The sequence below is a fragment of the Melozone crissalis genome, unplaced genomic scaffold (genome assembly GCF_028551555.1).
Source record: "Melozone crissalis strain CALT ecotype California unplaced genomic scaffold, PUWL_Pcris_2 ptg000023l_1, whole genome shotgun sequence".
NCBI lineage: Eukaryota > Metazoa > Chordata > Aves > Passeriformes > Passerellidae > Melozone > Melozone crissalis.
This window is the reverse complement of record NW_026535801.1, coordinates 506,460-530,862: the sequence shown is the minus strand read 5'-3', so window position 1 is coordinate 530,862 and position 24,403 is coordinate 506,460. Positions and strand designations below refer to the sequence as shown.

The 24,403-nt window shown below is 59.7% G+C and overlaps 1 protein-coding gene across 1 annotated transcript in view; it reads left to right on the top strand.

Annotated features, from left to right (window-relative positions):
- Positions 1-24,369, top strand: part of COL18A1 (collagen type XVIII alpha 1 chain) — a 35,693-nt gene extending 11,324 nt beyond the window's left edge. Inside the window, exons 3-43 of the mRNA XM_054278017.1 lie at positions 11,017-11,561; positions 14,196-14,276; positions 14,369-14,428; positions 14,610-14,748; positions 14,850-14,953; positions 15,041-15,067; positions 15,164-15,334; positions 15,422-15,448; positions 15,541-15,603; positions 15,682-15,768; positions 15,908-15,961; positions 16,040-16,189; positions 16,308-16,370; positions 16,522-16,566; positions 17,483-17,623; positions 17,750-17,812; positions 17,925-17,951; positions 18,045-18,089; positions 18,205-18,267; positions 18,620-18,655; positions 18,726-18,815; positions 18,953-18,982; positions 19,092-19,118; positions 19,279-19,341; positions 19,485-19,559; positions 19,652-19,687; positions 19,806-19,859; positions 20,053-20,118; positions 20,306-20,377; positions 20,571-20,604; positions 20,736-20,798; positions 20,888-20,931; positions 21,026-21,148; positions 21,245-21,389; positions 21,542-21,615; positions 21,695-21,823; positions 21,988-22,023; positions 22,354-22,614; positions 22,698-22,895; positions 23,165-23,280; positions 23,370-24,369. Coding sequence (XP_054133992.1) covers positions 11,017-11,561; positions 14,196-14,276; positions 14,369-14,428; positions 14,610-14,748; positions 14,850-14,953; positions 15,041-15,067; positions 15,164-15,334; positions 15,422-15,448; positions 15,541-15,603; positions 15,682-15,768; positions 15,908-15,961; positions 16,040-16,189; positions 16,308-16,370; positions 16,522-16,566; positions 17,483-17,623; positions 17,750-17,812; positions 17,925-17,951; positions 18,045-18,089; positions 18,205-18,267; positions 18,620-18,655; positions 18,726-18,815; positions 18,953-18,982; positions 19,092-19,118; positions 19,279-19,341; positions 19,485-19,559; positions 19,652-19,687; positions 19,806-19,859; positions 20,053-20,118; positions 20,306-20,377; positions 20,571-20,604; positions 20,736-20,798; positions 20,888-20,931; positions 21,026-21,148; positions 21,245-21,389; positions 21,542-21,615; positions 21,695-21,823; positions 21,988-22,023; positions 22,354-22,614; positions 22,698-22,895; positions 23,165-23,280; positions 23,370-23,583 — 3,941 coding nt within the window. The 3' untranslated portion in view covers positions 23,584-24,369. The remainder of the gene's footprint in view (positions 1-11,016; positions 11,562-14,195; positions 14,277-14,368; positions 14,429-14,609; positions 14,749-14,849; positions 14,954-15,040; positions 15,068-15,163; positions 15,335-15,421; positions 15,449-15,540; positions 15,604-15,681; positions 15,769-15,907; positions 15,962-16,039; positions 16,190-16,307; positions 16,371-16,521; positions 16,567-17,482; positions 17,624-17,749; positions 17,813-17,924; positions 17,952-18,044; positions 18,090-18,204; positions 18,268-18,619; positions 18,656-18,725; positions 18,816-18,952; positions 18,983-19,091; positions 19,119-19,278; positions 19,342-19,484; positions 19,560-19,651; positions 19,688-19,805; positions 19,860-20,052; positions 20,119-20,305; positions 20,378-20,570; positions 20,605-20,735; positions 20,799-20,887; positions 20,932-21,025; positions 21,149-21,244; positions 21,390-21,541; positions 21,616-21,694; positions 21,824-21,987; positions 22,024-22,353; positions 22,615-22,697; positions 22,896-23,164; positions 23,281-23,369) is intronic.
- The last annotated feature ends 34 nt before the right edge of the window (positions 24,370-24,403 follow it).

Sequence of the window (24,403 nt, the reverse complement as noted above, 5' to 3'; positions counted from 1 at the left end):
TGTCATCGCTCAACTTGATTTCAAGGTGTTCAATTGATTGATTTCTCACTACAGCGTTGGGATGTGCGCAGCTGGGTGGGTTCAAGGCCTGGGTGATGATTTCCCTTTTCCAGTTGCCCCCTATCCAGGCTGTTCCTGACCCCAGCATCCATCCTCAAAGGGCCTGCCAGCCACCTCTCCGTGTCATGTCCCCAGTTTTGGGGCCCAAGAGCTCCAGCACGGAGAACAGTGCCCCGCAGGGAGCAGAGAGCCCGGGATGGGGCGCAACGGGATGTGACAACAAAGCACGATGGCCAAGGTCGGCTGCCTGGTGCAGGGGAAACTTTGGAGGGAGCCAAAACTTTGGAAATGCTGCCAAAGTCAGCAGCACAGGCGAACTATTGTCTGAGGAGTGCAGAGAGGTGGAAGTACGGCAGAGCGGACACAGAGTCTTATTACGGGCACAGCTGGGGGCTTCCAAGCCAAACAAAGTCCCCTGCGCTGCAGGAGGGCAGCGCTGACAAGAGCCAGGCTGGTTGGATGAGCTGGAGATTGCAGCTGAAATCCCAAAACAAACCCCACTCCCCGATCCCCCTTTTCCTGTCCATTCCCTAAGAAAATAGCGTTCCTCGCCACCTGGCCCCACAGCAAGCATGTGAGCTTGGATTCCATTTGCTGCACACTGTGTTGAGGATGAGGTTAATGACCTGCCAGCTGGTTTTCCTCCCTGAAAATCCATGGTGAGGCTCTATGAAGCACCCACGAGCTGTGGCAGTTGCCTCCTGCAGCAGCACGGACCAGCTGGCACCCAGCATCCCTGGATGCTGTTCTGCGGGATGGAGGCTGTGATGATCCCTTGTAGCTTCAGGTACATCGCTTGGTAGCTCTTCTGTATTTTGTTTGGTGAATTGGGGTCTCTAAGCAGTGCTGGTGTTTTCTTTGCTTCTGAAGTCCTGGAAAACAGCTGGGGATAGACAACTCCCAGTTTTTGTTGTGTAGGCTTCAAAGCTGGTGCTGGGTTACCCACTGACTATGCTTTGTTTCTTCGTCACGTTGGAGGGTTAAAATCCTGGCGTGGTTAGGGGACATCATTGGCTTGGAAAAGTTTGTTTGAACTCTGGGGACATGTACCCGCCTGGGTGCCTTGTCCTCCTCTGATTCTCTGGGTGGGATGACATCAAGTTGGATCACAAACCCTCCATCCCATCCCTCATCTCCCCTAGTCCTGCTACTGCAGAATCTGTCTACAGTGCTAACTGGGGTGCCAGGTGCATTGATCTCCCTGTATCCTCTGGGAAAGAAATGCCTGGGAATGGGAACGCACTTCCTCCTTGTCCCTCAGGGAGACTGAAGCCAACACCCTCCGCCAGCTGCCTGTCCCGAGTGAGCCAGAGCCTTGGTGGGGGGTGAGGAGCAGAGGCTTCTCCTGTCCAGGGAGCAATTAGTCTGCAAGATGATTTATGAATGTGGAGGAGGATGATCCAGGGGGTCGCATTCCTTCCCTTGCCTTCCCTGCCTTATCTCCAGGCTGTCGGTGGTCTCGGGGGGCAGGTGAGTGATTGGAAGCAGAGACATTGCCCCAGTGGAGGCAGGATGGGGGGGACAGGGAGCTACAGCTCACCCCAAACTCACCTTGAGTTTTATACACCTCCTTTGGGTTTGGCTGTGCCCAAATATTGGTGGTCCCTCTCCACCATCCATTCTCCCCAGGAAACCTCACGGAGTGGCCAAAGTCACTCCAGCACCAATTCTCTGCTGCCCAGTCCGCTTGTCCATGTGGATGGGGCAGAGTAGGACACCAGCACCTCTTGGCTGTGCCTTTTCCAGCCCTACTCAGTTCAGGAGCAGGAGGAGGATGCAGGTAATGACAGGGGTCTGGGCACAACCACCCTTGTTCCCCTCCTGGGGCTATTTGATGGCTCCTGCGGGCTGTCGTGACATTTTCACAGTTTATCTTATCGAGGAATTTGCCGGGAGGATGCTTCTGGCTCTCCATGAGTAAATGTTTAGGAACGCTGCGCTCCCGGGGGCTCCGTGGTGTTGCACAGCCAGAGGCAGGGGGGCACGCTGTCCCGGAGGCACAGCAGAGCCTGGCAGAGCGGCACCTGTGTCATTGCTGGGGCCGGGCTGGCTGCTGTCGCTGCGCCAGGTCGGCTCCTGGGCACCCCTGCGCCTCCCCCTGTCCCTGGATGGGCGCCCACCCACGGCCTGGGCGCCTCCATCTCCAGGAGGGCCTTCCAACTGCTGCGTGTGTGGGGCTTCCAGACGGAGAACGGAGTAGAATCCCAAACGTCAATAGGATTTATGGATACCTGCTGACAGTCCTTGAATTTTCCTGCTAAGTCCAAGAGTGCTCCCACCTCTGGCTTTCTGCCTGTGCTCCTATCACGGTTTCCTCCCTTCCCCTTCCCCTTCCCCTTCCCCTTCCCCTTCCCCTTCCCCTTCCCCTTCCCCTTCCCCTGCCCGGAGCTCTGTGAGCTCAGGGCTGTGTCCAGCCCAGCGGGCTCCCCTGAGGAAGCGTCTGCGCTCTGCTCAGCCTGAGGCTCCCTCTGCTGTCCATCCGTCCGTCCGCCTCTCAGCCTGTCCGTCCGTCTGCCCGGCTCTTGCTGGGGGATCCTTGGCGTGTGCAGGACGAATTGCTGAGCCGGGCTGCAGCAGGCTCCCTGTCCTCCCCCAAAATCCTGCAGGGAGAGCAATCCTCGCTGGAGAGAAACATCGGTGTGCTTTGACCACGGATAAAAGGCTGCAGGTCTGGATGACAGGCTCTTTTTTCCTATTTTTATCTATTTTCCCCTTCCCCCCCGCCTTTTTTTCTCCTTTTTCACTCTCTTTTTCTCTTTTTTCTTCCATATCTTCTTTTCTTTCTCTTCCCCTCCCCTTCCCTCCTCTTGCCTTGTCCTCCTCTCTTTTCCTCCTTCTCATTCCCTTCTTCTCTTTTTTCTCTTATTTTCTCTGTTCTTTCCCTTCCTCTTTTTCCCCTCTTCTTTTTTCCTTTCTTTTGTCCTTTCTCCCCTCTTTTCTCTTTCCTTCTCTCTCCTTTCCTACTGTCATTTTCCACTTCCTCCATGCACTTCCCTCCCCTTCCCACTCTTTCCTTGACTTCCCCAATCTCTTTTTTTCTCTTTTCTTCATTCCCTCTTCCTCCCCTCTCATTTTCCCCTTCTCCCCACTCTCTTTCCCCCCACCCTCTTCCCCCAATCTCCTTTCTTCCCATCTCCACTCTTTTCCCCCACCTCTGATTTTTTCTCTCTTTTCCCTTTTCCCCCTTTCTCCCCTCTCTCCCCTCTATTCTTCTGGCCCAGGACTGAGCCCTCAGTGCCTTCTTAGGGCAGCCCAATCCCCCTTTTCCTGAGGAACTATGTTGCAGCACCAGATGCCAGACAGTTTTGGGAAGATGCAGTCAGCCTCTTTGGGAGGGAACTGGGACCAGGGTGAGGGTCCAGTTTTGCTTTTCAAGAAGTCCAAGGCTATGGCAAGCTGGCAGCAGCATCTCATGGAGTGTGCAAAACGCTTTTTGTGAGCTTTTAGCCTGGAGGAAGCAAAAGCAAGGGGTTTTCCCTGCTCTGCCGGCAAGCCAGCTGCCATGGCTTCTCCCTGGGGGAATGCTTCTCCAAAATATTTCACCAGCTGCTGCCTGCCCAGTCCCTGCCTCGCTGCTTGGTCAGTGGCAGAGCTGGTTGCACTGGACTAAGATGCTCTAGTGCCACCCGTGCCGCCAGCCCACCCTCAGGGCACCTAATTTGGAAATCCCTTTTTTGGGGATGCCCCAGCCCTGACTCCTTCCCAGGGAGCTTCCAGTGAGGAGGTGTGCAATGAAATGGAGATCATTGACTTAACGAGGGTGTCCCACAGGGCTCAGCTCCACTCTGCTGTCCTGAGCCGCCTAATTCCAGCAGAAGGGAGGAGCGGGAATTTCTCTGGCTGGGCATCCTGTCTGCACATGCTTGGGCTACCCCAGCAGGGTGCTGCTCTCCAGATCCTCCTGGCAGAGGCCAGGCAGCTCATGGGGGCATGTGATGCTCCCCACGCTGGAGCCGCACGGCTCTGGGGTGGGGAGAGGCTCCGGGAGCACCGAGGTTTTCCATCCCACCGCTGGGAATGGAAGCAGCAGTCGCTCCGATCCCTCTCGATGTGCCAAGGAGTTCTGCACCGCACCCTGGCCCTAGGGCAGCCAAGCCCGTCAGGACACGCCAGAGAAGGCTGGCAGGCACCTGGCTCCTTCCCCAGGCTGATGGAAGCACTGGAGCTCCGGGAGGGGCCCTGTGGAAGCTCTGCCATCTGGACAAACCCGTGTCCCGTGCGGATTGGTGGGGGCTGTTCCACAGCGGGCGCCCCTAACAGCATCGGTCACGGGGAGAGCTGCTGGCAGCAGCAGCCAGCTCCCATTTTCAGGGGAAAACTCGCCTGTTTTGCTTCAAAAGTACTGTGGGAAATGTTGCATAAAGCAAAATGAACATCTGAGCATTTGTCTCGGTGATTTTCCTGAATATTTTTAAACTGGAGCATCAGATCCGGCATGCGGAGATGTCTACTCTGTAGGACCATGGTACAGCACGCTCTGACCTTCCTGGTCACACACAGCCAAGGGGAGCCAAAATTGTCACCTTCCCATCAAAACCCTGTCTCAGGGACACTTCTTGAGCCATGCAGGTGACTTGCCTGGTGTCACCATGGTAGTGTAGGCCCGGGGAATGCTCCATCTCTGCTTGGCCGTCCCTAGGAATGAGAGGCACTGTCACCCGAGCTGGATAAGTGGATTTGAGGGTAACTTTTTTAAGCAGAGGCAAAGAACAATCAAAATTTTTGGGGCGTGGGAGAGTGCCAGTACCGCCCATGGAAGATTTTCATCCCGAGCTCCAGGAAAACTTGTGATTGGGAAACTTGTGATTGCTCAGACCTGGCTTTGAGGCGTTGCTGGCGCGTGATGCCTGGGGGGGGCAGGAAAGCTGCAGTGCTCCCCTGGCCCTCCTGCGACAGCACCTGGGGGGTCCTGGCCCTGTAAGCGAGCCGGGAAAGCGGCTTTAAGCACTTGGCTTTGGGGACTTGTTTTGTTTCCGGCCGGTGGAAATGTTGGAAATGTTTTCTGGGATTTGTTTCCCTCCTCGTTCAGTTTTGCTCTGAGATTATAACCTTTTCCCGAGGCCAGAAGTGGGGTGTCCCACCAAAGCTGGGCACCCCATGACGACCATGTCCGTGCACGACCCCACCTTGTACAGCTCTGTATGCTGGTGATTTAACCAGAACCATCGAGCAGGGAGAGATGATTTGGGATGTTCCGGGCAGGGAGGAGTTAAACATCTGGCGGCAGCAGCTGGGACAGGCAGTGGGGTGGGTCTGAAGGCTGGCTTGGCTGCCGGAGGTTTTGGGGGGCTCAGGTGAGCCCCAGGCAGGCTCAGGGGTCCCTGAGGGGCTGTGCCAGCAGCGGGAGGCTGGCGCTGGCGAGAGGAAGGCTTGGCAGGGCCGGCCACTCCTCCCCCTGCTCTGCTCCCGTTTGAAGGGTCGAGCGCCGGAGCTTGGGAGGAGAGAGTGATGTGAGTGCTCCGAGAGTCTGGCCGGGACAGAGCTCCTGCCTCTTCCCTCCTTTCCTTCCTCCAGCCTCTCTGCTCTGCTCGCGGGAGCAACGGAGCTCGTTTTCCCTTTCCGATGGCCCCACCTCGCTTGGGGGTTCTGCTCCTCCTGGCTTGCTGCTTCTCCTGCTCCGAAACACAGCTCCTGGACTGGGTTTGGGACAGCACGAAGACCACAGGAAGCCCAGCACTACCCAGTGAGGGAATCCCAGAGTCGGAGCCGCCAACCTCAGCGGCGGCTCCGGCTCCCAGCCTGTCCCCAGGGATGTGGGGCAGCGAGGTGGCAGGAAATGTCACCACCCCACGGCAGCAGGAGCCAGACCCTGCTACAGCAGCACCTGTGAGTGAGGAAGCCGCAGCCAAAACCACGGAGCAGTGGGACAGGAATGCCACAGGGTCGGTGGAGAGCGCGGCGTGGCCGAGCATCGCTCCTCTCCGCAGCGTGTCACCTGCCCCAGGACAGCAGGCGGCCAGCAGCCCCACTGACGACCCCCAGCTCCTGGGGACAGGGACCCACAAGGACACCCAGCTCCTGGGCTCAGGGAGCACTGAGGACCTACAGTTCTTGGGATCAGGGAACACCGAGAACCCCCAGCTCTTGCGGTCGGGAACCACCGAGGACCTGCAGCTGCTGGAGACAGGAACCACCGAGCACCTGCTACTCCTGAGAATGGGGACCACCGAAGACCCCCAGTTCCTGGGGTCAGTGACCCCGAAGGATCCACAGCTCTTGGGGACAGGGACTACTGAGGACCTGAAGCTGCTAGGGTCAGGGACCGCTGAGAACCCGCAGCTCCTGAGGATAGGAACCACCGAGGACCCCCAGCTCCTGGGGTCAGGGACTACTGAGGACCTGCAGCTGCTGGGGTTGGGCACCACTGAGGACCCACAGCTCCTGGGGATGATGAGTGCCACAGACCTGCAGCTTCTGGGGAGAGGGACCACTGAGGACCCACAGCCCTTGGGGAGAGGGACCACTGAGGACCCACAGCCCTTGGGGACAGGGACCACTGAAGACCCAGAGCTCCCAGGCACGAGGACCACTGAGAATCTGCAGCTCCTGGTGATGAGGAACACTGAGCTCCTGAGGACAGTGACCACCAAGAACCCAGAGTTGCTGGGGAACACTGAGAACCCACAGCTCCTGAGGACAGTGACCCCTGAAGACCCAGAGTTCCTGGGGACGGGAACTCCTACAATGGAGTCACAGGTGTCCTTGCAGAGACCGGCGGGTCTCCAGCCAGGTAGTGCCCCTTTTCCTTTCTCACCAGGTGACAGTACCCGTGAGCAGGCGGTGCCTTTCCAGGACCCCTTGGCACAACCTCCCCGTTACTTCCCCACAGCATCACGGAACCCATGGCATGGCCCTGGCCACCCAGGGCTGGCTCTGGCCAGCAGGAGCAGGAGCCAGAGCCCTCCTTGGCCTGACCAGAGGGTGGATAAGGGTGTGGATTCTCCTGCTGCCGATAGCTCTGTCCCTCTGGAGTTTGATTTACTGAGTGCTACCATGCAGCTCTACAGGAGTGACGGCGCGGGGCTCACATCCTTCTTTCCAGGACTGATGCCAGTGGCTGGCCGCTGCCAGCCCATCCCGACCCGCCTGCCCTTCTGCAGCGTGCTGGGCACCAGCCATGTCCGAGTGCCAAATTACCTTCAGCATGGCAGCGAGGAGGAAATTCGGGCGGCTTTGCATGAGTGGGAGGGGCTGCTTGAGTCGCGGTGCCATCGCTACCTGGAGTGGTTCCTCTGCTTGCTGCTGCTCCCCGGCTGTAGCCCCTCGGTCCCCATAACCCCCCCGCCGTGCCAGGGCTTCTGCGAGGCCGTCAGAGACCTGTGTTGGACTCCCTTGGCCGGCAGGCGCCTGCCTCTGCCTTGCGATGCTCTCCCTGAGGAGGATGAAGGGGTTTCTTGCGTCTTTATTAATGCTTCTGCAGGTAACGTGGCTGGGCAATGTCCCTGCGTTGTGTCTCCCCTGCCCAGACTCCCCCAGGCGCTGGGGGATGCTTCTGCCTTGTGCCCATGGGATGCTGCTGAATCCAAAATCACTTTCTATCCAGCCTTGGCTTTTCCAAGCAGAACCAGTGAGTTTTAGCTCCCTTCACAAGACCGGGCATCACTCCCGGTGAATCACAGTGGCCAGCGCAGGGGATGCTCCCCAAGCACATCGTGCTGGCCTTCAGGGCCAGTTCCCAGGTGTCACAGGGCTTTGGGCTGTCCTGGCTGGGATCGGAGCACGTGGAGAGCTGGCAGCTCCCTGCAGGAGCAGGGCAAGGACGCAGACCCTGTGCCCATCCAGCCACAGCACCGTGGTGGTGAGGAGGTTTCAAGGTGACCCTCAGCCATGCCCACACGCTCCCCTCTCCCCGAGCAGCCCTTCGGGGTTAATGATTCACTCGATGGCGGCTAATGTTTGATCCCTGCTGCTTGGAAAAGAGGGAGAGGTTACTTCACCCCCGGCTTCATCATTCGGTGGCTGTGACCTTCTAGGGACCCAGACAGGGCAGGGGGTGAGAGAAGGGAGTGGGGACGGGGGTTGACTGGTGCTTGGAGAAATGCAGTTGGGATGAAAGCTGGAGCTCCCCCCCGCCTGCCAAAGCCTCTGAATGAGGCTGTGTTCCCGTGCCGACCCCTGCGCCCTCGGGGGATGGCCGGGAGATGCCAAGGAGGAATGCCGAGACTGGGGGCTGGCACACCAGGGTCGAGGACAGGGTCCCCTCGGTGTCAAAGAGGCTCTGTTTGTGGGGGGATGCACTGGGATCATGGGGATGCTTGCAGAGGAGGTGCATTCCTATCTGGGACTGCACTGTGATTGCTTGGATGGGCAGTGTCAGGAACGAGTGAGGAATGTGGGGGCTGTGGTGCACCCCATGGAGTGACTTGGTGTGCTGCCATGTGCTGGAGGTCCCCTGAATCCCATGCTGGCAGCCTGGGCTCAGGAAGGTTATGGCAGAGGGGGAAGGTGGCTTGGAGTATCCTGGGGACATTCCCAATGGCAGATTCACTGTGTACAGAGACATCCCCACAGCCATCCCGTGCCAGCGCCAAACTCACTGCGGTCCCCACCAACTCTTCATGTTCCCTGGTGCATCCCCAGTTTGCCACAGGGATGATGGGCTGTGATGTTTGGGTTCTGGATGCCCTCTGGAAAAAGCAGGTGTGGCCTGAAAGCTCTGGGAATGAGAAGGGCCCCTTGGCTTTTGTAGGAGAGCAGGCATTTGAAGGGGTCTCCCCTTACCCTTCTGCTCCCCAGTTCCCATCCAGCTTCTGTCACACACAAAGAAAGTTCATTTGCTTTGGGAAGTGCTAGCACCCAGCTCCCACCCGGACTCGGGGGCGAGTGGCATGTTTGAGGAGGAGGGAGATTCCCAGAGCCGGCTGCAGCTCCAAGGGGAGAATGGTTGCAAATTGCCCTGCTAACAAAAGCCTCTTTCAGTGTGTCCTGTCATCCTGAGCCCTGGGGGGGACACAGTGACTTGTCTGGCTGCAGGAATTGCAGCACTGGCTCTTACACCCGTGTAGACCCCTGGGAGGAAGCTCTGGTTTCCTTTTTCCTTAAACCTGCCATGAATTTGACTTCCTCCAACCCCAGATAAACGCAGTCCCTGCATCCTGGCATTTGCAGTTGGAATGAGCTTGTGAGGTGCTGAGCATGGCGTGGCTCAAGGGTGGGTGGCAGGCTGAGAGTCTGGGGCAGCCCCACTCACTGACCCCATCGGGTTTGGTGTGGGGCTGTGCACATCTGGGAGTGAAAGGTGCTGGACCCCAGGATCCAGAGGTTCTCCTCTCAGCAGGCCAAGGGGATGCCCCATGCGGAAGCCTGATCCCAGTGCAGGGCACATGAAGGGGCTGGAACTGGTGCAAAGCCTGGGAAGGAGATTTTCTCCCAGTCAGGTGTTCAGTTTTGGGGTGCCAAGGTTGGGAGGGACTGGGGGCTTGGGGAGCAGGGTGGACACGGAGCAGTTTCAGAGACAGAGTTTCAGAGGATCAGTGTGTCTGGCTCTGACAGAGCAAAAGTTTGCCCCCACCTTTAGTTGGTGCCAGTTCTTATGTGCCCACTGTTGGGTCCCTGTCACGGGTCTGTTGCTGGCATGGGGGCTTGGCAGTAGGGGAGCCTGGGAATGTTCCATGTCTCAGGCTTTGGAAGAGGCACCCAGGTTTTCATCACCACCCCAAGAGACGTGTTTTCCTTTTGGGCTGGGCAAGGCTGGGCTGATTATTTTTCTTTTTCTTTTTCCTTTTCTTTTTCTTTTCTTTTTCTTTTTCTTTTTCTTTTTCTTTTTCTTTTTCTTTTTCTTTTTCTTTTCTTTTTCTTTTTCTTTTTCTTTTTCTTTTTTTTAAAGAGCTTTGGAGGAAAATGCCTGGCTCCAGAGTTGGGTGGAGGTTCTTGGCTGATCCTCCTGGGTTCAGCCCAGGTTACCTCTGGATACACCTCTGATTTCCCTCACTCCCCATTGCTCATGTGAAAATCAGTGATGGAACTGGGGACACTGAATTGTGTCAGCTCTTGCTCCTGGCTCGGGATGGGGCCAAAACTCAGCGCTGAGCATCCATTCCCAGTGCAGATCCTTCAGCTGTTTCGGAGCCAGGGTAGTTGGGTTTCCTCCCTCCCAGGAAAGGAGAGGTTAAAAAGCCTCTCCTTTGGAGCTGGCACTGGCCCCAAGCAGTTGACATAGGAGAGGAGGAATCCAGCGCCCGGTGTGTGGGCGATGAGGATGTGCTGGCTGCCAGAACAACGGGAGCTGGCAGACACAGCGCTGGCTCACCCTCACCAGATGTTCAGCTGTGCTGGGCAGGAGAGACTCTCTCCAGCAGAACTTCCCCAATTCCCTAATTCTCAGTAGGAGTTGGGAAAGGAGGCGACCTCCAAATTGAGAGCATCTGGGAAGCTGAGCTGGCTTGAGCTGCGTTCCCAGGGTGTTGCGAGGGGATGGCTCTGATTTATTCCCAGCTGGGGTGACCGCTGGATCTTGTCCTGGGATGATGCGAGAGGTCACTGTGGTCCTGGAATGAGTATGGATGCAACACACTGCCCCAGGGCTCCATGGTAGTTCAGCATCCTGGTGCTCCAGCAGCATCTCCCTACCATGGGCAAAACCCCTTTGGTTTTATCCCATCTCAGGGAATCTGAGCAACCTGTCTAGTGGATTGTGTCCTCGCTCATGGCAGGGGGATTGGAATGAGATGGTCTTTAAGGTCCCTTCCCACCCAAGTATTATTATGATTCTGTGATGTCCCAGCTGTGGTTGGAGGGCCAGCAGCTGGGAATGGGGAGCATTTTGGGAGATGTATCTGAATGATGTAGTGGGAGCAGCTGAAGGTCACTGTCTCGGCCAACACACAAATCTTGGGGCCGGTGAGTGGAGGGAGCCACTGAAGGACAGTGTGTTTGGGAGGCACGGGCAGGGGTGTCCTTGCTGAGTGACCATCCTTGGCTGGACCTGAGACCATCCCCTGTCCTTCCTCCTTGCAGAGAGCCTGAGTGCTGAAATCAGCCTGCTGGAGCTGATTGGGGACCCGCCGACGGAGGAGATCCACAGAATTTATGGCCCCGACAACAACCCTGGCTACGTCTTTGGTCCCAACGCCAACACGGGCCAGGTGGCTCGGTACCACCTGCCGAGCCCTTTCTACCGAGACTTCTCGCTGCTGTTCCACATCCAGCCCACCACACCCCGGGCCGGCGTGCTCTTCGCCGTCACGGACTCCTCGCAGAGCATCATCTACGTGGGCGTCAAGCTCTCGGAGCTGCGCGCGGGCCAGCAGCAGATCATCTTCTACTACACGGAGCCGGGCTCGCCCAGCTCCTACCCGGCCGCCACCTTCACCGTGCCCACCCTGCTCAACCAGTGGACGCGCTTCGCCATCAGCGTGGAGGAGGAGGAGGTTGTCCTCTACCTGGACTGTGAGGAGCACGAGCGTGTCCGCTTTGAGCGCTCCCCGGATGAGATGGAGTTGGAAGAGGGCTCCGGGCTCTTTGTTGCTCAGGCTGGAGGCGCTGACCCAGACAAATACCAGGTAAGAGCTTGGGTCACCCCAGGGAGTATCCCCCAAAAGCCTGGAGACATGTGACACTGCCCATGCCCAGAAGACAGCCAGCTCCATGTGTGTCCCTGGGAAAGGGAACACGTGACATGGAGGTGGCTTGAGATGCCACTGATTTACTGTCCTGGAGCTCACCAAAGCAAAGCTCTCGAGCTGGGCTGGCAGGGGGACATGGGGTTGCCATGCAGCTCCCACCATTGCCTTTTCCCAGCAAACACATGGAGCCTCTTCAGATCTTCCCATTCCTAAAAATACCCAGCTCCTTTGGTGGAGAAGCTGGTTTGTCTGAGAAAATGTCTCCCTTACATGGAAAAAATGCTTGGGCTGGAGCATATCTTTGCTGGCTGATGTTGGGCGGTATCTCCAGGAAGACTTTGGAGGGTGAGGAAGGATGTGATAGCTCAGCCAGTGCTTTGAGCAGGACTCGTGTTCCAGATAAGGGTTGCGGAAAGTGTGGGGAAAATGCCCAGCTGACATGGAAATTCCCTGCTTTACTTGAGGAGAGGAATGTTCAGGTTTATCCTGGGCTGAGTAGGATTTGCCCAGCAACAGAGGCTCTGCTGAGGGGAGCAATGTTTTTCCTGTGGAGTTCTGCAAAGCACGTTTCTGAGCTTAAACATCATCCTGACTGTACGGCCGCATTCCCCCTGGAATGGCTTTGGGCAGGGAAAGCTCCCCCAGGAAGGGGTTAATCATTGATGGGCTACAAACTGGTTTGCACTGGGATTCCGACTGCTCCCTTGAAGAGCAACTCTTTGCTCTTGAAGAGCAATTTCTTTGCTCTTGAACGTGCTGGGAGGGCCAGGTCATGGCTGTGGAGGAGCTCCTCTCCCCAGCTTGAGGGGTTTGGCACCACATGGAAGGCACGGCAGCAGCCTGGAGCAGAGCAGACCCTTCTAGCAGGTGATGCTCCCAGGCCTGCCAACCCCTGATCCCACTGCTCGCCCCCGGTTTTCCCATGGGGAATAGCTGGCCGAGGAGGGAAGGAGGCCTTGGCTGGGCGAGAGGGGAGCGGCATCTGACTGCCTCGTGGTGTTTCCATCACTGTCCAGCCCTGCCTCCCGTTATCTGGAACTAATGGGGCATCAAGTGGATTAAAGCCTGGCCCTGGGTCAGGCCTCAGGATGAACTTGCTGGGAGGCAGCTGGAGGAGTGTCCTGGCACCTCTGCTCCTTCCCGGGTCGCCTTTGTGGCCATGGCAGGAAACCTGGAGGGGCAAAGCCTGCAGGTGACGCAGAAGCCCCTGGGACAGCAGCTCTCATGGGGCAAACGGGGTCTCAGCTAGGGCCTGGCAGGAGGATTTGTTTGCAGCTGGAAGTGGCACTTGGGGACATGGTTGCCTGGGGGACCTGGCAGCACTGGTTAATGGTTGAACTCAATGGTCCTAGAGGGCTTTTCCAGCCTAAACGATTCCATGGTTCTATGGATCTACTATAAGATCTTTGGTGCTGCTGCTTCCTTTATCAGAGCAAAGGGGCTGCAAAGGTCCCCTATCGCTATCTCTTGTGGGACTGCCTCGCTTCAGGGCTTGGAAGGGGCTTTTTTGCCATGCCTTTGGAAAGCCCTAGATTTCAACCTTGCAGCCACTGCCCAGCACCACCAGCATGGCTGGACAAGCCACGTGCCAGAGCTGGCATCACATGGGCTGAGCAGAGGTAGCAGCCAGGACCCGGCCGGACACCCAGCAGAGCTTTTACAGGGATCTTTTGGCCGTGCTCTTTGTTTTTCCTCTGCTGAGGGCTCCCTGGCCACAGCTGACTGCCCTGCCCCACGCAAGGACAGCTGGCAGGTTCTGCAGCCCACGTGTTGTATTTCCTGGGATAATCTGCACTTCCTTACTATTTATTTGTGTTTTGCAAGCACCGTGTGCATCCAGGCCACTTGTTTATGCAAGAAACCACCACAAATCCCTTCCTAAGGATGCTGCCTCCAGCCAAACCTCTGTAGCATCCGGGACTCAGCAGGAGAGGTGGTGCGGGTACTAGGCTGGACCCCACAGCTCCCACTGCAAGCGGGGTCCCCCAGCACATCCCAGAGCCCAGCCTGGGTCCTCGGTGCAGGGTGGCACACAGGGATGCTCTCGGGATGGGAGTCTGCCAAGCTGGGATGCTGCCCATCGCTCTGATCTCAGTGGGGAGGAGCAGGGGACCATGCTGGGAAGTGAACTCTGAGAGAGGAGATACCTCCCCCTTGGTGTCTCTTCTTTGGGCAAGACAACTAAAATAATATTTGAGCTGGCCTGAAAGCACAGGGCACCACATCCGGGCAAGGAAATGCGATGGACTTGGGAAAATAGGGATCAGGGCAGTCGCAGTTCAGCTAGGCTGACTGTGACATAATACTAATGAATTACAAGTAGATTAAGTTATATAATAAATATATTATAAATACATAGTTTATATATAATTTAAAAATTATAACATTTCCTCTCACAAGCAAATGCCCCCAGCTGGGTGGTGACCTTTTCCAGCTGCTCGCAGTGCGGACAGCAGATCTCATCCATCCTTTGTCTCCCGCCCGAGGATGTGGTGGCCGAGTGGCACAGCAGGTCCCGTCACAGCCGGGTGGCTCATCTGTGTCCCCCACCCACGCACGGTCTCCTTGCAGGGGGTCATTGCAGATCTGAAGCTCCGGGGGGACCCTCGGGCGGCCGAGCGCCAGTGCGAGGAAGAGGAGGATGACACAGAGGTGAGCACTGGCAGCACAGCCGGGGAGGGCTCGGGGGTGCCCCCACCATGCTCCCAGCTCAGCTCTCACCCCTTCTCCATGGGCAAACGCAGGTCTCTGGGGATTTTGGCAGCGGGATGGAAGGCAGACAGCAGCCCTCAGGCAAGGTCGAGGTGAGTTGCTGCCCGCAGGTGTAGCACTCAGGGCAGGACCCCAAAATTCTCGCGATGCGGAGAGCAGAGTGCCTTGCATGGCTGAGGTCATGGCATGTTTGATGATGTCCCAGCTCCTGTCCCTTACGGGAAGGCACTGGGAGGTGAAGGGTGTCGTGGTGTCCCCTCGCTGTTGGTGCAGGGTGTCCCAGGGCTGCTGGACGCCGTCCCCGTGACCTCCCCGCCCGTGGTGGGGGGCAGTGGCCCCAGGAGTGCCGGGGGGGCCCCGCAGCAAGCCGAGAGGACCAGAGCAGAGGAGACGCTGCGGGTCTCCACGGGAGGTAATTCCAGCATCTTTCCCCTTCCCCAGGGTGCACAGGTGGGGACAGGGCGGTAGTGTGGCCATGCTCAGCCCCGACTCGGTCCTTTTCCTTTTCCACAGGTGCCGGTCGGAAAGGCGAAAAGGGAGAGAAGGGGGAACGTGGCTTGAAAGGGGACTCAGGGACCAGTGGCATTGTAGGGCCAGGCAGTGTCAAGGGTCAAAAGGTGGGTGAGAGCTGGTCCCTAGGGGCTCGAGGGTGCGAGTGACATGTCTGTGTTTGACACACACTTCTCTCTATTTCTGATCTTCAGGGGGAGAAAGGAGACCTGGGTGTCAAGGTGAGCATCACTGGGGGAGCTGGCACAGAGCTATGCCCTACCCAGGCTGCCAGCTCAGAGACCTGCCACCTTCTCCCATCTCCCTCCCCTCCCTAGGGCAGTGCTGGATTTGGCTACCCTGGCTCTAAAGGCCAAAAAGGAGAACCAGGTGACCCTGGACTCCCCGGGACCCTCTCTCGGCATGCCGATGGCTCGGTGCTGGAGCAGGTCACTGGCCCTCCGGGGGCACCGGGGAAGGACGGAGCCCCTGGCAGGGATGGCGAGCCTGTGAGTCAATTCCCCCCACACAGGGTGTGCCTGTGCCCCTACTCTACCCGCCTGCACACTGACCTGTCCCCTCTCTGCCATCCCTAGGGAGATCCTGGCGAGGACGGCAAACCCGTAAGTGGGGTGGAGGGGGTGCAGCAGGGTGATGGGGCATGGCCACCCCCTTGCCTTGCCACCTGCTGACCCTCCACTGCTCCCCTTTGCAGGGTGAAATGGGGCCCCCAGGGTTCCCTGGCATGCCGGGGGAGCCGGGCCTGAAGGGGGACAAGGTGAGTGCCAGTGTTGCCCCCCTTCCTCTCGTCCCAGCTCAGCTGCACCCCCAAACCACGCTCTCTCCTCTGTGCTAGGGTGACCCAGGCGTGGGGCCGAGGGGACCCCCTGGACCACCTGGCCCTCCGGGACCACCGGGACCCTCCTCCAAGAATGACAAGCTGGTGGGTGCCCCCTGGGACACAGGGATTTGAGGGATGGGGGGTCCATCAAGCCACAGAGGTGCAGAGTGATCCCACCAGCCCCCGGGCGAGCCCCAGTGCCACCGAGTGCCCTGACATCCCCCTTGTGCTTCTCTCCCAGACTTTCATCGACATGGAGGGCTCTGGCTTCGCTGGTGACCTGGAGAGCCTGCGGGTGAGTGGGGTTGAGTGCCTGTCTTGCCAGCTGGGAGCAGGGGACACCCTCAGCCATGGCCCTCCATGTCTCTTCTAGGGTCCACGAGGGCCACCTGGTCCCCCAGGGCCGCCTGGTGTGCCTGGTTTGCCCGGGGAGCCAGGACGGTTTGGGACGAACCGCACGGAGCTGCCGGGACCGCCGGGGCCGCCAGGCAGGGACGGGACCCCCGGGCCCCCGGGGCCAGCGGTAGGTCTGGGGGTGGCCAGGGAGACCCAGCCAGGGCCACTCTGTGGCGGTGGGGGCTCAGTGCCCACCAGCCCCACGGGGTTTTCCTGTGCTGGAACCAACTCCTGGGATCTTACAGGGTCCTCAGGGTCCTCCAGGAAGAGATGGGGAGGATGGGCAGCCGGGGCCCAAAGGAGAGCGGGTGAGTGGCAGGTTGGCCCTGTCCCGTGTGCCCCAGGAGCGTGTCACAGCCGTCCCACATCTCTAGGAGGCGCCAGTTCCTGGGCTGGGGAGCACCGTTCTGCTCCTGCCTGGGGCTGGGCAGCTTCTCCACACCCTCTTCTCCTTCCCAGGGCGATGTGGGTGACCTTGGCCTCCCTGGCCTACCAGGACCCAAGGTACTGTGCCTGGGGTGGGTTTTTTGGATCCTCCGTTGCAGACTGGAGGCAGGGATGTTGCCTGGGGGAGCCGTCTTGCACAGGAATGGGGAGGGGGGTGCTGCTACTTGTGTTCCTCCCAGATCAGGGCCGTACGTCAAAGGTGCATGGAGCTGCTGAGCCCACAAAGGATGCTCACTGGGCTCCTGCCACCCTGCCTTGGCTTTGCTCCAGGCACTGCCACATCAGGAAGTGGGCAGGAAAACCAAGGAGAGGTGTTTCAAGACACAGAGGAGACTTTGCTTGGGGGATGCTCACACCCCACTGGAAAACACCCCATCTTCTGTGCATCACTCTCTCCTGCCTGCTTGCTCCAGCTTCTTTCCACCCTGCATCCCCAAAGGCTTGCTGGGATGGGAGCTCCTTAGAGTTGGGATGCTGCCCCTTGTGATGACCGTCCACTACAGCCTGAACTGCGGGCAAAAACCTCAAAAATTAAGGCTTCTTAACCTTAATTCTAACTTTCTGCACTTCTGCAGCACCCAGAGGGCAGATGGGGCGGCAGCATGTGTAAGGTCCAAGCTCGCTGCTTCCAGAGCCATTGCAATTCCTGGAATACCAGTGAGCATTCCTTCACGGCACTGAGCTCTGCTGCAGCAGTGGAGCCAGCCCCACGTGCAAAGACATTCCCATTTTATGATTTTAGACGAGCCTCTGGTGGCCACTGAGGACATTGCAAGGAGAGCTGGTGGGATGAAGGGCGCCCAAGCTGGGCAATGCCCCCTCCCACAAAGCCCCTAGACAGGGGAACATCAGGGAGATCCTCCATGTCCTGTCCCAGAGGGGATTTGTGAGGGGATGCTCTGCCTCCTGCTTGCAAGCTCCAGGCAGTGACCACTGCCACCTTCCATCCGTGCCCTTTTTGCCTCCTTTGCAGGGCAACAAAGGAGAAACAGGACCAGCAGGGCCCCCAGGAGAAATGGGCTTAGCCGGCCTTCCCGGGCCCGTGGGACCCCGAGGGCAGCCAGGGCCCCCCGGCCCCCCGGGACCACCGGGGCCGGGCTACGAGGCTGGATTTGTGAGTGGTCACTGCAGGGATGGGCTGGGATGGGCTGGGCTGGGCTGGGCTGGGATGGGATGGGATGGGCTGGGATGGGATGGAGCCAGAGACAGACACAGCTCAGCCCCTTCTCCCTGCATTTAGGGTGACATGGAGGGCTCGGGGCTGTCATTCACCCCTGGACCGCCTGGGCCTGAAGGACCACAGGTAGGGCCAGTCCTGCCCTTTCCCTCCTCTCCATCCTGGGCTCCCTGGGGAATTCCTGGCCATCATGTCCCCTGCCATCACCCAGTGCTCATGGTCCCCTTGTTGCTTGCAGGGCGTGCCAGGACTGCCGGGGCTGAAGGTGAGGAACCCTTACAACATGCTCCTGGCTCCATCCACGTGGGATCCCTGCAGGCAGCCTGTAGGGATGCCTCTGACACCTCTTTCCTTGCAGGGAGAGGTCGGCAGCCCCGGACAGCCTGGCTTGCCGGGACCAAAGGTAGGAGCACTGGGAGATTGGGATGGCTTTGTGCCAGCACCCGGGTGTGCAGGGCAGCAGGCAGGACCCCTGTGCTCTGCAGGCTGCATCCTGCCCTCTCCTGCTCCCATTGCAGGGAGATGCTGGCATGCCTGGCTTGGATGGCCGCCCTGGCCTGGAGGGCTTCCCTGGACCACAGGTAGGAGCTTCAGCCCCCCAGCTCCAGGAGACACGCCTCCACTCCAGGCAGGGCACCTTTGATGGCAGCTGCTCCATCCCCAGCAGCCCAAATTCCCCCTCCCTGCTGTGGCACCTGGCTCACCGCATGTCAGGGGTGCCCACACCCCCTAGGATCCTGTCCCCCCCACCTTGTCACCTCACTGGCCACCACCTCCACCCAAAATCATTGCAGCTCGGCCCATTGCCTGGAGCTGGAGGCAGAGGTGAGGCTGCCTGAAGGAATTTTTGAGCCAGAGGTGGGAGGGGGTCTGCACTGGTGAGGCAGAGTCCCTCTCCATTTGGCACTCACTCCCTCCTGCTCCTCTTTGCAGGGACCCAAAGGTGACAAAGGCAGTACTGGTGAGAAGGTAGGTGCCACCAGGCTGGGGATGGGGACCAGCCACTGGTGTCCCGGGGCTGATGGCTTGTGTTTTCCAGGGAGAGCGAGGCCAAGATGGAGTGGGGCTGCCTGGCCCCCCCGGCCCACCTGGTCCCCCCGGACAGGTCATCGGGGTCTCCGGTGAAGATGTAAGTGGTGGCACCTGGCTTCAGCACGGGGCAGGGGAAGGGGTATTCCAGCAGCCATCGTGAGGGAGACCTTGCCAGCAGCTCTGACCCTCAGAGCCAAGATCGGGGGGAAAACCTCATTTTGTCTCTTTTTGCAGAAGTCCTTGGTGGCTTTTCCTGGTCCAGAGGTAGGTGCCCTCCTGCCACCTGTGCCCACCCCTCAGCAGTGCCAGGAGGGCAGCCTGTTTTTGGAAAGATGGGGTTTGCTCTTAGGAGCATCTCTGCTTCTCTCTGCAGGGCAGACCAGGCCGCGCTGGCTTCCCGGTGAGTTGGTGACACATCTGGGGACCACGGGGTGGCCCTGGTGACAGCTGTGGTCGCCAGTCCTGCTGTGCTTTGCTGCAGAGTGGTGGTGATGGAGGGGGAGTTTGGAGCCTGCCTTTGTTGAGCTGGGAATGACATGGACTCTGTGTCCTTTCTGCAGGGCCCGGTGGGACCGAAAGGAGACCAGGGGTCACCTGGTCCCCAGGGTGCCCCAGGGCTGAAGGTAATTGCTCCAGGCCACCTGCACCCCATTGAGTGGTCACATTCCTGGTCCCCTATCCTACCTGGCCATCAGGTGACACCAGCTCTGTCATGGGAGGGAGCCTGGTCCCTGCGTGTCCCCTCTCACCTCCTCTTCTCTTGCAGGGGGAGAAGGGGGAGCCCGGCGTCATCATCAGCCCTGACGGGACCGTGGTCACTGCCAAGGTGAAAGGAGAAAAGGTGGGTTCCTGGCAGGAATGGGGGGCACATCCCCCTGGGACAGTGCCAGCTGGTCCCAGTGGTGATGCCCTGTCCGTCTCCATTATTTGCAGGGGGAGCCAGGGCTGCAGGGCCCAATGGGACCATTGGTAAGTCACCCTCACCATCCCCCTCCTTGTGTCGCATGGGGAGGGATGGAGATGATCCTAGGCAGAGGGGACGCCTCCATACTGAGCATCCCTCACCCTCATCCTCTTTCCCTTCCAGGGTCCCCCAGGACGAGCAGGGACCAAGGGAGAGATTGGCTTTCCGGGCAGACCCGTAAGAGCTGCTCCCGGTTTGTTTGTGTCCACCGCGCCCCCCTCTGCGTCTGCACGCACCAAGCCCCACGCCCCGCCGTGTCCCTGAGGGATGGGGGGTGCTGGGGGGGCGGAGGTGACTCTGGAGCCCCAGACGTGACACCGGGGGCTGGCAGGGGAGCGGGGACAAGGCTCATTGCGCTGCTCATCCGCAGGGACGTCCTGGCATGAACGGGCTGAAGGGCGAGAAGGGTGACCCCGCGGACGTGCGGGGCTTGCGGGTGAGCACTGCTGTGACCCCCCAGCTGCTGGCCCTGCAGGCCGGGGCACACACCCTGAGGGTCTCCCCAAGGACCCCAATCCCTCAGGCAAAGGGCATGTCTCCTTTTCTCAGGGGCTGCTTGTCCCCCTCCATGGTGGGGATTGTCCCCTTTGCAGGACTTTGACAAATCTTCTCGACCCCCACAGGGTCCCCCAGGCCCCCCAGGACCCCCTGGGCCCCCTGGGCCACCTGGCAGCATAGTCTACAACAATGGCAATGTGAGTATCACCACGGTCACCGTGATGGACATGCTGGTGACTGGGCCCCCAGTGTCCCCTGCCTGCCTGGAGGAAACTGAGAATGCTCTGGTGACATCCTGGCTGGAGCTGGCATGTGGGACTGTCACCAGCATTAGGGGGGGTCTCCAAGGATGCTGCTGTCTCTGCAGCCACTTCCTTTGCATCTCCACAGACTTTCAGTGACTCCAGCCACCCAGCGTTCCCTGGTAAGTGGGTGTCCCTCTCCCCACCCCCTCTGGGCATTTTGGGGAACCTTGGCAAAGCAGGGCCGGGGAGGAACCCCCTCCCATCCCTTGTAGCTGCAACTCTGAGATGGCATCTCTGCTGCTCCCCACAGGTTTCCACCAGGTCTCAGGACAAAAGGGAGAGAAAGGTGACACCGGACCCCCAGGACCGCCAGGTAGGTAACTGGTCCCTGCTGGCAGAGGAAGGCAGGCGGTGGCTCACGCCCATCCTGACTCCTCTCCCCTCCTCTGCCTCTCTCCACAGGCCAGTTCCCCTACGACGTGAGTCACTTTGGTACCAGCCTGCGGGTAAGCCCTTTGCACGCTGGCAGCTGGAACCCAGCACCACTTGGGGTGCCCAGCGCATCCCAGCTGCTCACCCTAAGACTGTGCCATCCCACAGGGCGACAAGGGGGATGCAGGTCCCAAGGGTGAGAAGGGCGAGCCAGGCAGCACCCCACTCTACAGTCCTGGAGTCTCTGGACTTCCAGGGCCTCCAGGGCCCCAGGGATACCCCGGGCTGCCGGTGAGTACCTCATAGGGTGGAGAGTAAAGGGGGGCACAGTGGGAGGTGGCATCCCTGGGGGCTTTGCTCCAACAGATTCTCTCTCACACTGCCTAGGGTCCCAAGGGAGACAGTATTGTTGGGCCACCGGGGCCTCCAGGACCTCAGGGTCCCCCTGGTATCGGATACGAGGGGCGGCAGGGCCCCCCTGGCCCTCCTGGTCCACCCGGGCCACCCTCCTTCCCAGGTCCCCACAGACAAGGTGAGTACCTGCTCTGCTGCATTCCACCCTGCACCCCCACATCCCTCCCTGCCCCCCCAGCATTCCCGATTGTATCCCATGCATCCCTCCTTGCAGCTCTGCATTCCTCCCCATGCTGCACCTCTCTCCATCTCACCCTCCTTCCCCCACAGCTGTCAGCATCCCTGGACCCCCGGGACCACCAGGACCCCCTGGACCACCAGGCACTAGCGGGATATCCCTGGGGGTGAGTCAGGGCTCTGGGCAGGGGTTGCCCATGGTGCAGGCAGCCGGTCCCTGAGCCCTGCCCCGGGCTGTGCCCACAGCTCCAGGCCATGCCCACGTACCAGGCGATGCTGAGCGCCGCGCACGAGCTGCCCGAGGGCGGCCTCGTCTTCCTGACGGACCGGCAGGAGCTCTACGTGCGCCTCCGCGGGGGCTTCCGCAGGGTGCTGGTGAGTGGGGGGCAGAGGGCTGCACTGCCCGGCTGGAGGGGGATACGCACAGCACCACCCCGGGGGCTCGGTGGGGACTCTTGGTGATGCCTGGGGTCCCCCCACCCGTGCGCGAGGAAGAGGAGAGGGAGGCAGCTGGAATCTGATGTGTCATGCCCTTGCAGCTGGAGGAGCACAATCTGATCCCCAGTTCGGCTCTGGTGAGTCCTCTATTTCCCATGCACGTCCTCATTCCTATCCTCCTTCCCAATCCCATCCGTATCCTCCATCCTCATCTATCCTCATCCCATCCACAACCAGCTCTATCCATCATCAATCAACTTCATCTCCTTCTCCATTCATCCCCAACCATATCCATCCCCATTCCCAACCATCTCCATTCCCAGCGCCATATCCATCCAACCCCGACCATCTCCATGCCCATTTTCATCCAACCACAACCACCTCCATCCATGCCCAACATTCTCCATCCCCATCCCCATCCCCACCTGGGGCACCACACCTCCCCCAAACTGTGTCCCCCTCCCCAGGACAACGAGGTGTACGACAAGCCGCCCACCCTCCACTACGCCGGCCCCCAGCCCCGCGGGCCCATGCACCCGCTCCGCAACCACGTCCCCTCGGCCACCGCCCGTCCCTGGCGTGGGGACGAGGTGGTGGCCAACCAGCACCGCCTGCCCGAGCAGCCCCTGCTGCACCACCAGCACGAGCTCATCAACGGGTACTACATCCACCGCCGGCCAGAGCCCGCCCCTGTGGCTGCCCATGTGCACCAGGACTTCCAGCCTGCCGTGAGTGCCACATGCAGGCTGAGGGGAGCTGATGCTGGTGGCCAAAGCTGTATCCCTCAAGCCCTGTTGTCCCCTCTTGGCAGCTTCACCTGGTGGCCCTGAACACCCCACTGAGCGGCGGCATGCGTGGCATCCGGGGTGCTGATTTCCAGTGCTTCCAGCAAGCCCGACAGGTTGGGCTGGCCGGCACCTTCCGCGCCTTCTTGTCCTCGCGCCTGCAGGATCTCTACAGCATCGTGCGCAGGGCTGACCGCGCCGCCGTCCCCATCGTCAACCTCCGGGTATGCTTGTCCCATCCCCTTCTCAACACTCTCTGAGCTCTCATTGGATCACAGAGTCATTACGGTTGGGAAAGATCTCTTTAAGATCAGCAAGTCCAGCTATTAACCCAGCACCACCAAGGTCTGGGATGCAGAGCATAGCAAAGCTGCCATCCATTATGAAGCACCTCCTTCCCAGAGGCTGCTGGGGCTTGGAGCTTCTGGGCTGCTCCTGGGGTCCAGGCAGTGCTAAACCCCCTCCTCCTCCATTTTCCCACCCTTCCCACCAGGATGAAGTGCTCTTCAATAACTGGGAAGCCCTTTTCACGGGCAGCGGGGCCCCACTGAGAACCGGCGCCCGCATCCTCTCCTTTGATGGCCGGGATGTCCTGCGGGATGCGGGATGGTGAGTGCAGGACTGAGTGATGAGTGATGAGGAATTGGGGTTTGGAGCATGGCGGGGCAGCAGCAGCCCCCCACCTTTCACCCTTCCAGGCCGCAGAAGAGCGTCTGGCACGGCTCAGATGCCAAGGGTCGGCGCCTGCCCGAGAGCTACTGCGAGACATGGCGGACAGAGGAGCGCGCAGTCACCGGCCAGGCTTCCTCCTTGGCCTCTGGAAAACTGCTGGAGCAGGCAGCCAGCAGCTGCCAGCAAGCCTTCATTGTCCTCTGCATTGAGAACAGCTTCATGACCGCCACCAAAAAGTGATACCCGCCCTGGCACCCCCGAGTACCCCCATGTCCCTGGGGAGGGTTGGGCAAGCCTGCACCCCAGCACCCCTGGGCCCCTCAGCCCCCTCCACGCGCCCACTCTTGCCCCGCAGGGTTTCGTTCTCCTGCAGACCTGAAGCCAAAGAGTATTGCCATGGCCCCTGCCCTGGGTTGGCAGGGGCTCAGGTCCCACCCGGGGCAGGGCAGCCATGGGCTGGTGGCCTTCCTCCTCCTCCTCCTCCTCCTCTTCTAACTCCTAATATTTAACCACTTCAGCTTGTTCCCCTCCCTGCTCAGTTGCTGTTTCTGGTATGGCTGGGTGGGAGGATGCTCGGCAGGGAGATTTCAATGCTGCCATGTGGGCTGTTCCCCGCCCGTAAAAAAAGCCTGTAGGGCCTCTCTCACCCCAGCCCCCGGCCCCACACTGTCCTCACCAGGAGCTTGGGGTTGGAACCAAATCCCCGCTGCTGAGGCCATAGGGTCTTCTCCAGCCAAGACACCAGCATCCCACCCAAGGGATTGTCCTGTGGTGATGCTGGGGCTCTCCCAGATGGTCTCCATCCTCCCCAGGTAAGGACCATCCCATCATCATTCTCACCTCCACCTCTCAGCCAGCAGAGCTCTGGTGGGGGTCTGGTCTCCCCCATCCCATCCATGCACCCTGGGGATCCCCGGCTGTGCCCCCACAGCCCAGGTACAGCTCCAGCCAGCCCAGGTACTGGGGTGACAGGGTGGCCCCAAGGTGTGGCCAGCTGTGCCCCTGCACGTGTTTCTCTATGTGTGCGTGTTGAGCACATGTGCTACCAAGGGCCGGCACT